The sequence below is a fragment of the Cebus imitator genome, unplaced genomic scaffold (genome assembly GCF_001604975.1).
Source record: "Cebus imitator isolate Cc_AM_T3 unplaced genomic scaffold, Cebus_imitator-1.0 Scaffold60, whole genome shotgun sequence".
Lineage (NCBI taxonomy): Eukaryota > Metazoa > Chordata > Mammalia > Primates > Cebidae > Cebus > Cebus imitator.
Window position 1 is genome coordinate 5,071,945 of NW_016107375.1, and position 16,345 is coordinate 5,088,289.

A 16,345-nucleotide genomic window follows, 5' to 3' on the forward strand; every position below is an offset into this window, starting at 1 on the left:
TTTTCTTTTTTGAGACAGAATCTTGCAGCCTCCCTAGTAGCTGGGACTACAGTTGTGCGCCACGATGCCCAGCTAATTTTTGCATTTTAATAGAGATGGGGTTTCACTATGTTGGCCAGGATGGTCTTGATCTCTTGACCTTGTGATCTGCCCGCCTTGGCCTCCCAAATTGCTGGGATTACAGGCGTGAGCCATCATGCTTGGCCCTGCCTTTTCATTTACTTAACAATGTTTATTGAAAAGCAGAGGATTTTAATATTGTTGGAAGGCAATTTATCAATTAAAAAAATAGCTTGTGCTTGTTTTGGTTCTTATTTATTATGACACTAAAAATTATTTTGTAACTCATTATTTTGTGACTCATTGATTATTTTGAAGTATGGCTTTTAGGTTCCAAATATGTGTTGTTTTATTATTCTTTAAATTTAACATCATTTTATTCAGCAAACACAGTCAATATAATGCCATTCTACAAAAATGTATTGCAATTTACAGTGCATGTTCAATTTGTGTACTGCCTCAAGAATTGAATTTAAACATTTAATTTTATTTATTAAATTCGATTTGTTACTTTTGTTATTTGAATCTTGTTTTCTTACTAGCATTTTGTCTGTTTGGTCTATTAATTGCTAATAAATATGTGTTAAAATATCTACGTGTGTGTGTGTGTGTGTGTGTGTGTGTGTGTGTGTGATCTCTACCACTATTGAAATATCTACCACTTTAGTGGTACTACAACTAACTAATTTAAAACTAACAATTTTTGCTTTATGTAGTTTATGTTATTAAGCATAGAATTATTATATCCCTCATCCAATCTGATACTATTTACCTCTGAACTGGCAAATTTAGTCTGCTTACATTTATCGTAATTAATGATATATCTGTTCTGCTTTTACTGTTTCTTTTTTCTTCTTTTAAAATTATTTTGGGTTGACTGTTTTTCCTTATTTCCTTTTTTCCCTTTATAGTGATTTTATTATACATACTTAATATGGGAAACCCTACATTTAGTTGGTATCTCTACTCTTTTTTGGCGAATACAAGGACCTTAGAAGTCTCTAATGGTAATAATTCTTCATGTTATGTTTGCCTAGTATTTTACCTTCATTTTAAATTATTTTAAAATATACACATTAGATATCATTGTTTTATAGAGTTGTTTGTTCAGATTTAGCTACAAGTTTCCCAGTTTGTTTGCTTGTCACTTCTTGCATCTAAGACCTTATTTCTGGTGTCAATTTTCTTCTGGAAGAACACCCTTTAGAAGTTCTTTTGGTAAAGGTTTATTGTTGGTAAACTCTGATTTTGTTCATTTGAAAAATGTTTTTTATATCATTCTCATTCTTGAAAAATAATTTTAGGGTACAAAATTCTATGCTGAGTTTTCCTCCCCAATATCTTCTGGCTTCTGTTAGTCTAATCGCCATTATCTGTTTTTTCTATCCTGATGCTCTTAAGATCTTGCTTTTGGTATTCTAATGCTTCTTTTCAATATGTCTACATGTGTATTTATTACGGTTTATCCTGACTGTGACCAAGTGTATGGTAACTATTTCTTAGGTGAAACTATTACTATTTTCTGTGTGGAGCAAAGACAAAGAACGTAGGTTTCTCTTTGCATATTTTTCCCTACCTACCTTTTGTCTAAAGGAGCAGTCCTTCAAATATTTCTGCTTATTCAGTGTTTCCAGTTTAGATTCCCCATTTTGTAAAGCCCATGGCTAGTCTCCTGCTTCCTCAAGTGGCTATTAATTTCCTGGTCTGTGAGTGCCTAGGTTGTCTTCTTTTGCTTCAGGGCAGCACCAACTTTAGCATTCACATTTGCCAACTCTCTGGGTTTCTGCTTACTCTGAATTTTACTGATTTTTGTGGCTTCTCTGTAACCCCCTGGCAGCTCAGCAATGTATATAAAGGGATACTTCCTGTTGCCTATGTAACATACGGCTATTTTGTGGTGATGAGAGGCTTTTCAGACAACCTAGTTTCTGGATTACCTAGTCCAGAAGCAAACATTTTAAATATATGAATTACACTAATTTTTTAAAAAGAGAATGACAAAGTAGTTTTTTTTTTTTTTTTCTTTAGGTTCTGGGATACGTATGCAGGTCATGCAGGGTTGTTGCATAGGTGCATACTATATCCAGCATTTCTCCCCATGTTATCCCTCCCCACCCTTTCCACTCCCCGCTGTCCCTCTCCTAGCCCCCCACAACTGTCCCCAGTGTGTGATGCTCCTCTCCTTGAGTCCACGTGTTCTCATTGTTCAATACCTGCCTATGAGTGAGAACATGCGGTGTTTGGTTTTCTGTTCTTGTGTCAGCTTGCTGAGAATGATGGTTTCAAGATTCATCCAAGACCCTACAAAGGACACAAACTCATCATTTTTTATGGTTGCATAGTATTCCATGGTGTATATATGCCACATTTTCTTTGTCCAGTCTATCATTGATGGGTATTTGGGTTGGTTCCTAGTCTTTGCTAATGTAAACAGGGCTGCAATGAACATATATGTGCATGTGTCTTTATAGTAGAATGATTTATAGTTCTTTGCGTATATACCCAGTAATGGGATTGCTGAGTCAAATGGAATTTCTGTTTCTAGACAGTGAGAAATTGCCACACTGTCTTCCATAATGGTTGAACCAATTTACACTCCCACCAGCTGTGTAAGAGTGTTCCTATTTCTCCACATCCTCTCCAGCATCTGTTGTCTCCAGATTTTTTAATGATTGCCATTCTAACTGGCATGAGGTGGCATCTCAATGTGGTTTTGATTTGCATTTCTCTAATGACCAGTGATGCTGAGCATTTTTTCATATGTTTGTTGGCATCACGTATGTCTTCTTTTGAACAGTGTCTGCTCATATCCTTCGCCCACTTTTGAATGGGCTTGTTTGTTTTTTTCTTGTGTAACTGTTTTTGTTCTTGGTAGATTCTGGATATCAGCCCTTTGTCAGATGGGTAAACTGCAAAAATTTTTTCTCACACGGTTGCTGGTTCACTCTAATGATGGTTTCTTTTTCTGTACAGAAGCTCTGAATTTTAATTAGACCCATTTGTCTATATTGGCTTTTCTTGCCTTTGCTTTTGGTGTTTTAGTCATGAAGTCCTTGCCCATGCCTATGTCCTGGATGGTTTTGCCTAGATTTTCTTCTAGGGTTTTTATGGTGTTAGGTTGTATGTTTAAATCTTTAATCCATCTGGAGTTAATTTTAGTGTAAGGTGACAGGAAGGGGTCCAGTTTCTGCTTTCTGCACATTTTTAGCCAGTGTTCCCAACACCATTTATTAAACATGGAGTCCTTTCCCCATTGCTTATTTTTGTCAGGTTTGTCAAAGATCAGATGGTTGTAGATATGTGGTGTTGCTTCTGAGGCCTCTGTTCTGTTCCATTGGTCTATGTCTCTGTTTTGGTACCAGTAGCATGCTGTTTTGGTTACTGTAGCCTTGTCATATAGTTTGAAGTCTGGCAGCGTGATGCCTTCAGCTTTGTTCTTTTTGCTTAGGATTGTCTTGGCTATGCGGGCTCTCTTGTGATTCCATATGAAATTTGAAGTGGTTTTTTCCAGTTCTGTGAAGAAGATCATTGGTAGCTTGATGGGGATAGTGTTGAATCTATAAATTACTTTGGGCAGTATGGCCATTTTCACGATATTGATTCTTCCTAACCATGAGCATGGAATGTTTTTCCATCTGTTTGTGCCCTCTCTTATTTCCTTGAGCAGTGGTTTGTAGTTCTCCTTGAAGAGGTCCTTTACATCCTTTGTTAGTTGTATTCCTAGGTATTTTATTCTCTTTGTAGCAACTGTGAATGGGAGTTTGCTCTTGATTTGGTTCTCTCTCTGTTATTGCTATATAGGAATGCTTGTGATTTCTGCACATTGATTTTGTATCCTGAGACTTTGTTGAAGTTGCTTATCAGTTTGAGACAATTTTGGGCTGAGACGATGTGGTCTTCTAAATATACAATCATGTCATCTGCAAATAGAGACAGTTTGACTTACTCCTTTCCTAATTGAATACTCTTTATTTCTTTTTCTTGCCTAATTGCTCTGGCTAGAACTTCCAATACTATATTGAACAGGAGTGGTGAGAGAGGACATCCTTGTCTAGTTCCTGATTTCAAAGGGAATGCTTCCAGCCTTTGCCCATTCAGTATAATATTGGCTGTAGGTTTGTCACAAATAGTTTTTATCATTTTATGATACATTCCATCAATACCTAGTGTATTGAGAGTTTTTAGCATGAAGGTTTTTGTCTTTGGTTCTGTTTATATGATGGATTATGTTTACGGACTTGCGTATGTTGAACCAGCCTTGCATCTCCAGGATGAAGCCTATTTGATTGTGATGAATAAGCTTTTGATGTGCTGTTGCATTCAGTTTGCCAGTATTTTATTGAAGATTTTTGCATCAATGTTCATCATGGATATTGGCCTGAAGTTGCTTTTTTAGTTGAGTCTCTGCTGGGTTTTCGTATCAGGATGATGTTGGTCTCACAAAATGAATTAGGGAGGACAAAGTAGTTTTTAAATACCCTCACGACAGTTATATTTAACAAAACAATAAAATGAACAAAATCCTGAGATAAAAACCACAAGCTCTAGTAAAAATACTATATATTTTTTCTTACCTAACCTTTAACCTTCCAGAACCAGAACTTTTAACATAGATTTTTAAGCGCTGACTATATATTTAGAACTATGTTCAGGGGACCCACAGGGGTGATAAAATACAACCTCAGATTTTTAGGAGTTTGTTACTTCTTAAAAAGACAAAACTAACCAATACACAGTTAACAATGAGAGAACCATTCGAGAGTAAACAAGGAAACATCTGCAGGATTTGTTGAGAGGAAAGAAAGACTTGTAAATAAATTGTTGGTAATTATACCTTCCTGTGCCCTCAGCTTGTCTGGATGCCCTCCAACTTTGCCTCTGTATAGGTCCACTTCTAAACACGTGGTCATGTGTAATCTTCAGCGTAAAAGGTGGAGTGCAACAATGGATCCCAGTGGACCTCAGTCATAAATAGAAATTCTGAGGTTCTTGCTGATCAGCAGAAAAAATCCCAAACTGACAATTGGTGTCAGGAATACTTACATTCCTGCTTCCGTCACTAAATGTGCTAACTTGGGCATTTCATTCTTCTTTCTAGACCTTAGGTTTCTCATCTATTGGATGCAGGTGGAATGAATTATATTAATTGCCAATATATTTGTGTCAGAGGACTAAATGTTTGAGGGGGCTGCTACCTGTGGTCCTGAGCCATCATTTATCTCCAGGGAGGAGGATTCCTCTCAGGGGTTGAAGGGGTACATACTCCCCTCTTACCGTCTCTTAGCATCCTTCCCCTTGGTGTCGCTTATAAGTTAAGGTTCATCACAATGGTCAATAATGAGTATGGGGTGAGTATTACCTGGGAATATCTAAGGGCAAGAATTCAAGTTAAGGAAGTTACAGTCCATTTTTGTCACTGTGAACAGTAGACAACAAACAAATACCCAGCGAGACAATGGTTGGTCTAAACCTTGACCAATGGGAGGGTCGAATTCATTTTCAAGTTAAAAAGGTTAGTTTTCAAGTTAAGAAGGTAAAGCTTAGAAATCGGTAATGTGACAGTCAACATTTCTTTGCTGATAGTGTGCCAGGTGTATTCCTTTGAACATTTATAATGTGAGCATTTGAAATCCATGGGTTCAGAATTGAATAGAGATAGAGATGGTATAGGAGAGAAGGTTGAATGAGGATCAAGCCTAAAAGACAGAAGTTGGTTTTTCTATTACATTCCAGATATTAATTAGCTGGCATAGGAACTTATCTTTTTCCTGCAAGAAAAATTATAGGGAATTAACCTAGTAGTCTAGTTCATTTGGTTCAGAGTAACTGAGATTTTATGATGTACATAAATAAATATGGTATCCAAAGAGGGTGTTGTGTATAGAGGAAATGTTTAAGATTTGAATAGCAAATTGGAAGATGGGTAATACCTACTTTGGAAGACTCCTTGGAGGATGTATTTCTTGATTTAAGATTTAATGGGTTAGACAATGGAAAAAGTGCCATTCCTTGAGAGTCCTAATACAGATGTCTCTAAATGTGGTGCTGGGAGACTGCTGAATGTTGTGAAGAAGTCCCAACTGGGGACTCAGTATAGGAGACACTGTGCTCCACTCTCCCCAGGTGGTGATTCTGTGCCCCTTCACTGGCATCCAGCAGACCTTCCCTTGCAGCAACTGGCTGGATGAGAAGAAAGCGGATGGGCTGATTGAGAGGCAGCTCTATGAGATGGTGTCTCTCAGGAAGAAGCGGCTAAAAAGTAAGTGAAAGAGACCAAGAACCCGGGGACCTCTCAGCCAGGGCCAGCAAAGGCCAGAATGTCGGACCACTGGGAAAAAGCTATAAGGGTAGTCCACTCCTGCTTCTCAAGTCTCCTCTAGAAAAGAAGGAAAAAGCTCCCCCAACACCACCAAGCAGCTCCACTCTTTAAAGTACAGGCCATATAGAGTCACACCTCTGGCACCGAGGCTGACTCCAGTGTCACCAAATGGAATAAGCTGCTGTGATGGGCTAGGTGTCAACCTGAATCATTCACTACAGTGAACTCTGAAAGTACCAGATGTAGGGTGGGTAGAGTCAACTCATCCCCCAATTTAAAACATACTAATATACTTTAGCCATTAAAAAGAACATTATGGCACCTTATTTTTAATAGCAAGGCATCCTTAGCTTTCTAAATTTGGCCGTAACGGGTTTCTGAGAGTGGAACACACCTGTGTATACCCTGCCTTTCGGTCCTGATCACCGTGGATTTTTCCTTTTTCCCTGTGGTAATGTACAAATCTTGAAGTTTATGGTGCAATTTGACCTGTCTCGCAGAATTCCCTTGGTCCCTGTGGGTCTGGACAACTGACCTAAAGAAAGCTGGTACCAACTCTTCCATCTTCATCCAGATTTATGGGCAGAAGGGGCGGACAGATGAGATTCTCCTGAATCCCAACAACAAGTGGTTCAAACCCGGCATAATCGAGAAGTTTACGGTAGGAGAGGAGTGTGACGGGGTGGGAGGGATAAAGGAGGAAGGGAAGTAGGGCACTTATCCTGGGAATTCTGGTTCTCTAGCCCTGGTTTTGGACCAAGTTTGAAGAAAAAAATGTACAATGGAGATATTAGGTCTTTGCAAAGGGTGACAAATTTGATGATTTATTAGCAGTGTGTTGAATGGGCTACAATTTTGATCTGACCCATTCATATGAATTGAACAGCCTAGAACCAAGTCTGGGAGAAGAAGCAAGTATGGAATGGTTTAAAGTAACCAGGAGTTGAGGAATCATTGCAGAACAGAGACCCTGAGCACACTTACTGTTGGACTGCCCAATCTGAATTGACTTAGAGAGTAAGGACCAAATTTAATGAAAAGTATGAATTTTAGAACATTAAAAAATAATCAGCTTTAAAACCTTCCATTATGCATAAAACTAGAGCAAGGATTTTTTCCCCCAATAGAAGTGCTATTTCAACCTTTAGGTAGGAATAATTTGTTATTTGAGGTTCTCCTCTCAGCACCCCATTGGTACCTCTGTAATACCACTCAGTTCATTGCTCTTTATGTATTTGTCTTTCCTGCTAGACTATGAGCCCCAAGGGAAAGGGCATGGCTGCTTTATTGATCTTTTTGTCTGTTTCAGTGCCCAGTAGAGTCCTGGGGCTGTGGGCCTGTGCTAATTTGCAGGGCTGCCCTATAGATTTTGTTATGGAAGTTTATTGCTTGGAGAATCTTCTTTAGTCTGAATCCCACTGTGGGGCAGTTATTTTTGTTCAGTTTCACTGGCCCAGACTGAACCCTCACTCTGTGTGACTGTCTTGCCCTCATGTGCTACTGGTTACAAAGGTCATGAAAAGTAAAACGTGTGAGGGTGGCTTTATTGAAGCAAACCCATCCTCACTGCTGAAGAAAGAGCCCAAAGCAGGTACCCTCCTGAGAGTGGATCAGCTATGAGGATAAACACATTTCTTCAGTTATGCCCACTCAAATGTTTTTGTTTCTCACCATAGATTGAGCTCCCGGATCTTGGCAGGTTTTATAAGATTCGAGTATGGCATGATAAAAGGAGTCCTGGTTCTGGATGGCATTTAGAAAGGGTGAGATGTACCATCTTGGGGTTTGGGAGGTTGTTGGGAAAGGAACAAGGATGGTCCCTTTCAGCCACCCTGTCACACAAATTTGCCTCTGTATTTGTTGCGAATGGGGACTGAAAAGGGTTATGGTGAGACCTGAATTTGGATATAGGCCACAGACACTTCCTAATGTGGAGAGACTTCCAAAGTAGAGTAAGAAAATGCTCAGGTGTTTGGAGGGCTTGCATTCTGCCCTAGTCATCTGGATGCTAGGCAAGTGTGGGTGTCCAGGGAACCAGAAATACTAATCCAGCCCTCTGCCCTCTACAAGGATTATTTCCAGGAAATAGCCTTGGCTTCTCTGCAATGAGATAGCAGAATGGGGACTCCAGGGCATGGGTGAACATCCCTGGTGCACCTACTTGCTCACCTCAGAACTTCATTCTAGATGACCCTGATGAACACTCTGAACAAGGACAAGTATAACTTCAATTGCAACCGCTGGCTGGATGCCAATGAGGATGACAATGAGATAGTGAGGGAAATGACTGCAGAAGGCCCAACAGTGTGCAGGATCATGGGCAGTAAGTACTGACAAGCTCTCCATCCTGGGAGGCAGTGAAACTCCTGCGTGGTGTCCCAATGGGTCTGACCTATGCGCTGAGAGTCTTGTCTGCTATGCATCTTCGGGCCTCTCTGAGTGCCAGAGTGGATTTGGAAGGCCCCTGTCTCAAGACTGGCTTGGAAAAGCCATCTCCAAGTCATGATGCCAGAGTTCTACCATGATTGGTGTGGTGGGGAGGGAGGGAAGGAAGATTTATAGGCCTTCAGGTTGTTTCTGAGGGGATGAGAAGCACCTGCCCTGAACAATAGTTCCCCAGAGCCTCCTTGAAAGGAAATATCCTCTTGCTCCCCTTAATTTGTGTATGAAATGCTCCCCAATTTCTGGGTTCCTATAGCCACAGTTGGCTGCTACCTAGTAAGTATGCTATCTCTAATTAAGGATAGTAGGAAAAGGACTAAAATTTTAATGTGGAATCCAGGAGTCACATTCAAATAGCCAAAGGAAAGAAGTCATTTTGCCTCTAGGTTATAGAAGCAGAGTACAGGCAAACACAGAGCACATGCCCTGTCCTTTTCGCATGGCAGACATTACTAAGTGATCACAACATTCTCTTCCATGAGTCTGAAATGAGCTTTGTAGCCCTCAATAAAGAATTCCAAACAGACATTAACAATTGATCAGAAATGCTCTTAATTAACCCATTTACTATCCTTGTGGCGGTCCTTAAATTTTAAGCAGGAAAGTAGTATTGCAAAATTACAAAAAGGTAAAAATATATAGAAAACAATGTCACCCATAGTTCCGGTAGCCCTTCTAAAGATCTCCACGTCATTTCAAGGTGATTGCATGCTATTTATAAACACTGCACTTGCATATATACAGAGCCCTGTAGAAGCTCTATATATATTTGTTGAAACAGTTTGATCAGAGTTAAATACTCATAAACATAGAAACCTCAAACAGCAAATATCTATAAAGAGATCATTTCATCTGTTAGTCTACTTAGGCGATGCTTGTAATTAGCATCATGTTTCTTTTATTTTATGATTCTTCTTCATTCTTAATTAAATGACTGTAGAATATTTGTGTGCAAAGCCCCTTAAAATAGCCTGATGCAGATAAGGAGCTGAGGACATTCTTGCCATAGTTACACAGTTAGTTAGAGACAGAGTTAGATCTAGAACAAGGTCTCTTACTTCCTGGCTCCGTGGCCATACCAAAACACCACCCTGCCTTCTTACATTCAGTAATAACTGCCTTGGGAACAAGGCAATCACCTCTCTAAATATGATAACGTATAACCCATTTTCAAAATTGGGACTCAATATAATATTAAAGGTAATGGCAAAAATTGCAATTACTTTTGCACCAACTTGATGTGTAGCCCACCAAGGCAGAAATACACGTAATCTTACCTGATCTGTCCACTTTGCATGACAGAATTGAGCCTGCAGGTATAAAGAACTTGGGAGAGATCTTGGGCCCTAACTGCTTTTGAAACATTTCTAATTCTCATGATTTTAGATTCTTTGTCTCTATTTCTGCATTATCTAGTACTGCCATTCTTGAGCCTTTTGGTAGGATTCTTTCTTGAATTTTGCAACTGAGAGCTCTGATCAATCCTCTCTGGTCTGCTAAGTCAGGGACTCCCAAACCTCAGCAGGCATTATCCCCAGGAGGGCTTGTTAAAATCATAGATTGCTGGGCTCCACTTGGAGAGTTTCTGATTTAGTAAGTCTGGAGTGGGACCCAAGGATCTGCTTGTCTTAACAAAGTTATAGGTAATATCAACGCTGCTGTTGGGGATATTGCTGGGCTCCACTTGGAGAGTTTCTGATTTAGTAAGTCTGGAGTGGGACCCAAGGATCTGCTTGTCTTAACAAAGTTATAGGTAATATCAATGCTGCTGTTGGGGATATTGCTGGGCTCCACTTGGAGAGTTTCTGATTTAGTAAGTCAGGAGTGGGACCCAAGGATCTGCTTGTCTAACAAAGTTATAGGTAATATCAGCGCTGCTGCTGGGGAACCACACTTAGAGAACTGCTGTGTTAATGCATTTACCACTGTTCTAGCTGCTCTCCAGCTTCCAAAATTGTGTTGTGTTGTCTACACTCTCTCCTTTCCCAGTCTTGTTGGTGAAATCTTTTTTGTTTAGTTAAATTTTTAAAAGTACCGGTAGATTGCCATTTTGATAAGGCTTTCTAGAGAGAAATCTACTATTTTAATTTGGAATGTCCAGCATTTCTTTACTTCCACCTTCTCTTTGCCTTGAGTGAAGCATGACTTTCCTCTAAAAACCTTATTTTCCCTCCTCACGAAGTGTGGGGCAGGAAGGGGGTGTTCTCCTGACTCCCTCTGCACATTCAGATTCCTGCTTGGGCCACACTTTTCCCCAATATTGCCTTCTACCCCAGCCCAATGCCACCTTCTATTGGTCTCTGGCCCTTCTCCTCTTTCATAGAAGATGGTGTCATGGGTCCCTTGGTTAGTGTCTAGCCACCATGGCCTGCCACAATCCTGGGACAGTGCATTAGTTTGCTAGGGTTGCTGAAACAATGTCCCACAGACAGGGTGGCTTAAATAATAGACATTTATTGTCTCACAGTCTGGAAGCCAGAAGTCCAAGATGAAGGTGTTGGCAGTTTGCTTTCTTCTGAGGCCTCTCTCCTTGACTTGCAGACAGATGTCTTCTTGTGTCCTCTTTCCTCTGTGCATGTACATGTTTGCGTCCTAATCACCTCTTCTCATAAATACACCAGTCATAATGGATTAGGCCCCACCCATATGATCTCCTTTTATTTTAATTACTCCCTTAAAGACCCATTTGCGGTACAGGCTCAATTCAGCTCATAGCAAACAACATCTCCTACAGTCACGGGCCCATCTATATCAAAACTGCCTGAAGTGTTTATTGAAATATAGATTCCTGGACCCACCACCAGCTATTCTGATTAGTGTCTTTGAGGGCTGTTTCTGGTAACATGCATTTTATCAAGCATGCCAAATAATTTGTATGCATACTAAACCGTAAGAGCCTTCATCTTTCTTCTATTGAAAGCCTTCTTTCAATGTCCACGTAGAAAACCCACTCACCCACATCCTGGTGCTCGCTCACTCTGTCAGCTTCATGCCCACCCCACTTAGCCAGCCCTTCCCTGCCACCTCATTCAGGATCATCCCATGAAGCTACCCTTCTTTGAACCCAAACTGCACCCTCTGACTCAAGCTGCTGCCCTCCCAGCACTTTTGTGACCTTGGTACACTTCATCTTACCCTTGACCTCCTGTCACTTCTTCCTCCCCATATTTTTTCTGGTCTGTCAGGGGCTGACATGGGTGGGTGGAGGATGGATCAGAGGGACAAACCTACATGCAGACCTCCAGTGGGGAGGAAAAGAGGTTCTGAAATCAGACAAGGGTTGGATAGACCAGAGAGGAGAAGACAAATTCAATAAATAGTTTGAAGGTGGACTGACAGGTCTTGAAGTATGAATGCTGTGGAAGTAGTGATGAGATAAGCTTCCTGTCCAGAAAGTTGGAACAAACTTTGCAGATGAAGTGACATTTGAGCTAGGTCTTCTATGAGGAAGGATTTGACAGACAAGGAGAGACCATGTCAGAAGGCGGCGGAGGAGATAGGGAAGAAGAGCATCTCTACAGATTACGTGTATAAAATGTGCTTGTAAACATTTTTAACAGTGTACAATTGTTGGGCTATCCTAGCTGGTATTTTTTTGTTGTCTTCTGTGATGCTATTAAAAAAATCATTTCAAGGAGAAAAATAATTCTGCTGATAGTATGGATTGAAGGGCTGTCTGTCATGGCAATAAAGGCAGTTTAATATCTTCTGGGGGGTCCCTGACTGTATTTCAGAGCCTAAACGAACTTGAATTTATTTTTCTCAATGGCTCTTTATGGCCCACAAACAATAATCTAATGCTTGGAACACCCCTATGTCCTCACTCACCTCTGCAAGTACTCATATCTCCTTTTCTGGTTGGAATGCTTGTAACAGTAAATAGAGTTGGTGACAATGCTTCATTTCCCCAGCTGGTGCCAGTGTGAAATGCATAATGTGTAAGGTGTCCTGGAAATCCCTTAAGAGGAGAGTCTTGGACTCACGTAAAATGAGTAAATACTAATTTAAAATCAATTCTCTGAGTTTAAAGTTGTGTGTCTCTGGTTTGCTTACAAATTAAGGTCCAGCCAAATAAGCAATTAATGCCATGTCTGAGAGCCGAGAGGCTTTTGGGAGTGATTGTTCTGATTAGCACAGGTGGGGAGATATGGACAATGCACATGCCAGCTCACAATTTATTTCCACCTTGCCTATCCCTCAGGAGCTACATGGGAGAGTAAAATAAATGAGATCTGCATTCTCCACTGTACTTCCAAGAGAAGTGATTACACGCCACTGATGAGTGGACTCAAGTGCTGAAAATCGTAGCTTCTTATTAATCAGACAGAACTGTAATTTTAAAATTAAAGTACAAGAGGCTCTGTACTTACCCATCTCTTTAAAGTCTTTCACTACTGATGTCTCACAATATAATTATTTTTAATTGTCCACAGACTTCTTGCCAGGAAGGAGCTTCCGTCCATGGCTGGGGGGGTTTCAGAGGGGCTTCTAGAGAGAATCAACACCCTTGAGAACTTCCAACCAAATGGACCTCAGAGCTCAGAACCAAAGGGACTGGAATTTCCAGGCAAAAGGATTTCTAAATTTCCTTATCATTTTGCTTCTGGGAATTGCCTGAAAGTCACAGCTAAAAAAGCAGAACTGACCTTCATCATAACTAAGAGTGAAACCAGGCTGATGTTGAGAGCTTTCTTTCCCTGCTGTGTCATGTTTCCACAGTCTTCAGCCTCTGTTCTTTCCTCTCACTGTTGATACATTGGATCATTGAGAGCTTCACACAGCATAATCAACTTTGTTTATACAAAGGGTGAAGATTGAAAGCATTTAGTATTTGAATTTTAAAAGTGTTGATTAGAGAAGAGAATGATGGTTAAGTTTCAGGTACTGTGGCCCTGTGAGAAGACAATATTGGTGGGCAGGAGATTTCTCCTCAATCTTAACTCATGGTTTACATGCCTACCTATACCAGCTTTGCTCAAGGCAGGCCTCTATATACAATCAGTCGTTATTTGCCTGTTCTTCTAACAAGTGTTTTTGCCACAGACACTCTATCTTTGTGTACTTATGTGTTTAATGATCAAATTAATTATTCAGATGTCTGCATGTCTCCAAATAAAATGGTCATATTACTGAAAAAATAATTTGTACACTGAATTCAACTTCCTGGTGATTTGTCTCATTCCAGATATACTTTGTCTTCATTTTCGGTGGACTACCAATGAATTGTGTCCATTTTTAAAAGCAGCAGGTGTATTGAGACATGATTCAAGTGCTGTACAATTTACCCATTTGAAGTGTACAAGTCAATGGCTTTTGGTGTATTGATAAAATTATGCATCCGTCACCACTATCAAATTCCAGAACATTTTCTTCTCCCCCAGAAAGGAACCCCATACTCATTAGCAGTCATACCCATTTCCCCACTTTACCCCTTTGCCTCTGACAACCACTAATCCACTTTTTGTCTCCATAAATTGGCCTCATCTGGATATTTCATATATAGAAAGTTATACAATATGTTACCTTTTAAATTTAGCTTACTTCAATTAACATAATGTTTTCAAGAGTCATCCATATTGTAGCATGTATCAGTACTTCATTTCTTTTTATTGCTTAATAATAGTCCATAGTATGGATGTACTAAATTCAACTGTTGATGGCCATTTATGTTGTTTCCACTTTTCAGTTATTATAAATAATGCTGCCATAAACATCCATGTCCAAGTTTTTGTGCAGACATGTTTTCAGTTCTCTTGGGCATATACCTAAGAGTGAGTTTGCTGGGTCATATGGTAGCTCTTTGGTTAACTTTGAGAAACTGTCAAACTATTTTTCAAAATAGTTGTACCATTTTAAATTCTTATTAGTAATGTGTAAGAGTTCCAATTTCTCCACATCCTTGTCAACACTTGTTCTTCTCCTTGATTATTCCTTCTCAGGGTTGTTTTTGGCTATTCTGGGTTCCTTGCAGTTCTATATGAATTTTAGAATCAGCTTGTCAATGTCTGCAATAAGTCAGCTGAGTTCTGTTAGGGACTGCACTGAATCTATAGATCAATTTGGGGAGCATTGCTCTCTTAATAATGTTAGGACTTCAATTCATGAACATGAGATGTTTTTCCATTTATTCAAATCTTTATTTTCTTTCAACAGTATTTTGTGGTTTTCAGAGTGTACGTTTTTCACTTGTTTTCTTAAATTTACTTCTAAATATTTTATTCTTTTTGATGCTATTGCAAATAGAATGATTTTCTTAATTTCATTTTCAGACTATTCATTGCAAAAAAAATAGAAATACAGTCGATTTTGGTATATTGCTCTTGTACTCTACAACTTTGCTGAAGTCACTTATTCTAATAGTTTTTAAGTGGATTCCTTATGATTTTATAAATACATGGTTATGTCATCCATGAATAAGATACTTCTTCCTTTCCAATTTAGATCTTTTTATGTATTTGCTTGCCTATTGCCTTGGCTGAAATCTCCAGCACCACATTGAATATAAGAGATGACTTGTTTCTGATCTTAAGGGGATGGCATCTAGTCCAGTCTTTCATGATTAATGACGATGTTAGCTGTGAGCATTTTATAGATAACATTTATGGATTGATGAAGTTCCATTTTATTCCTAGTTTGTTGATGTTTTTTTTTAAATTATGAAAGGGTGTTAGATTTTGTCAAATACTTTTTCTACATTTATTGAGATCATCATATGATTTTTGCTTTTTATTCTATTAACATGATAAATTACATGAATTGATTTTCAGCAGTTAAACAAATTTGTATCTCTGGGATAAATGCTACATTGCCATGGTATATAATTCTTTTGATATGTTGCTGGATTCTTTTTGTGAATACTTTGTTGAGGATTTTTGCATCCATATTCATAAGAGATATTGGTCTGAGTACCAGGGAATGCTAACCTCAGAAAATGAGTTGGGAAGTGTTTCCTCCTCTTCTATTTTTGGAATTATTGGAGAAGTATTAGTATTATTTCTTCTCTGAGTGTTTGGTAGAATTCAGTAGTAAAAACATCTGAGCATTGGCTTTTCTTTGTGGCTAGTTTTTTAAAATAATAATTTATATTTTCACTTAAAAAGCTTTGAATTTTATTTTAATTGACAAGATGTAATTGTATGTATCTATGGGGTATAATTTGATGTTTTCAGACAAATATATGTTGTATCATGATCCAGTCAGGGTTGTTACCATATCCATCACATCATGCACTTATCATTTCTTCATGGCGAGAATGTTCAAAACATTTCTTCTAGCAATTTTGTGATATACAAGTCTTTACTGTTAACTATAGTCATTTTACTGTAAAATAGAACATCAGAACTTATTTCTGTCATTTAATTGTAACTTTGTACCTATTGATCAACTTCTCCCCATCCTCTCCTCCTGCTCCTTTCCCCAGTCTCTTGTAACTGCTCTGGTAAAAATATTGCTCGATTCCCTGCCTCTATGACATCAACTTCAACTACTGCTGCTGCTGCTGTTGCTGCTGCTGCTGCTGCTGCT

General features: G+C 39.2%; 1 protein-coding gene across 1 annotated transcript in view; it reads left to right on the top strand.

Moving 5' to 3' along the window:
- Positions 1-16,345, top strand: part of LOXHD1 (lipoxygenase homology domains 1) — a 186,254-nt gene that overhangs the window by 58,395 nt on the left and 111,514 nt on the right. The window contains exons 9-12 of the mRNA XM_037738984.1: positions 6,184-6,319; positions 6,880-7,040; positions 8,056-8,142; positions 8,567-8,702. Of these exons, the coding sequence (XP_037594912.1) occupies positions 6,184-6,319; positions 6,880-7,040; positions 8,056-8,142; positions 8,567-8,702 (520 nt within the window). The remainder of the gene's footprint in view (positions 1-6,183; positions 6,320-6,879; positions 7,041-8,055; positions 8,143-8,566; positions 8,703-16,345) is intronic.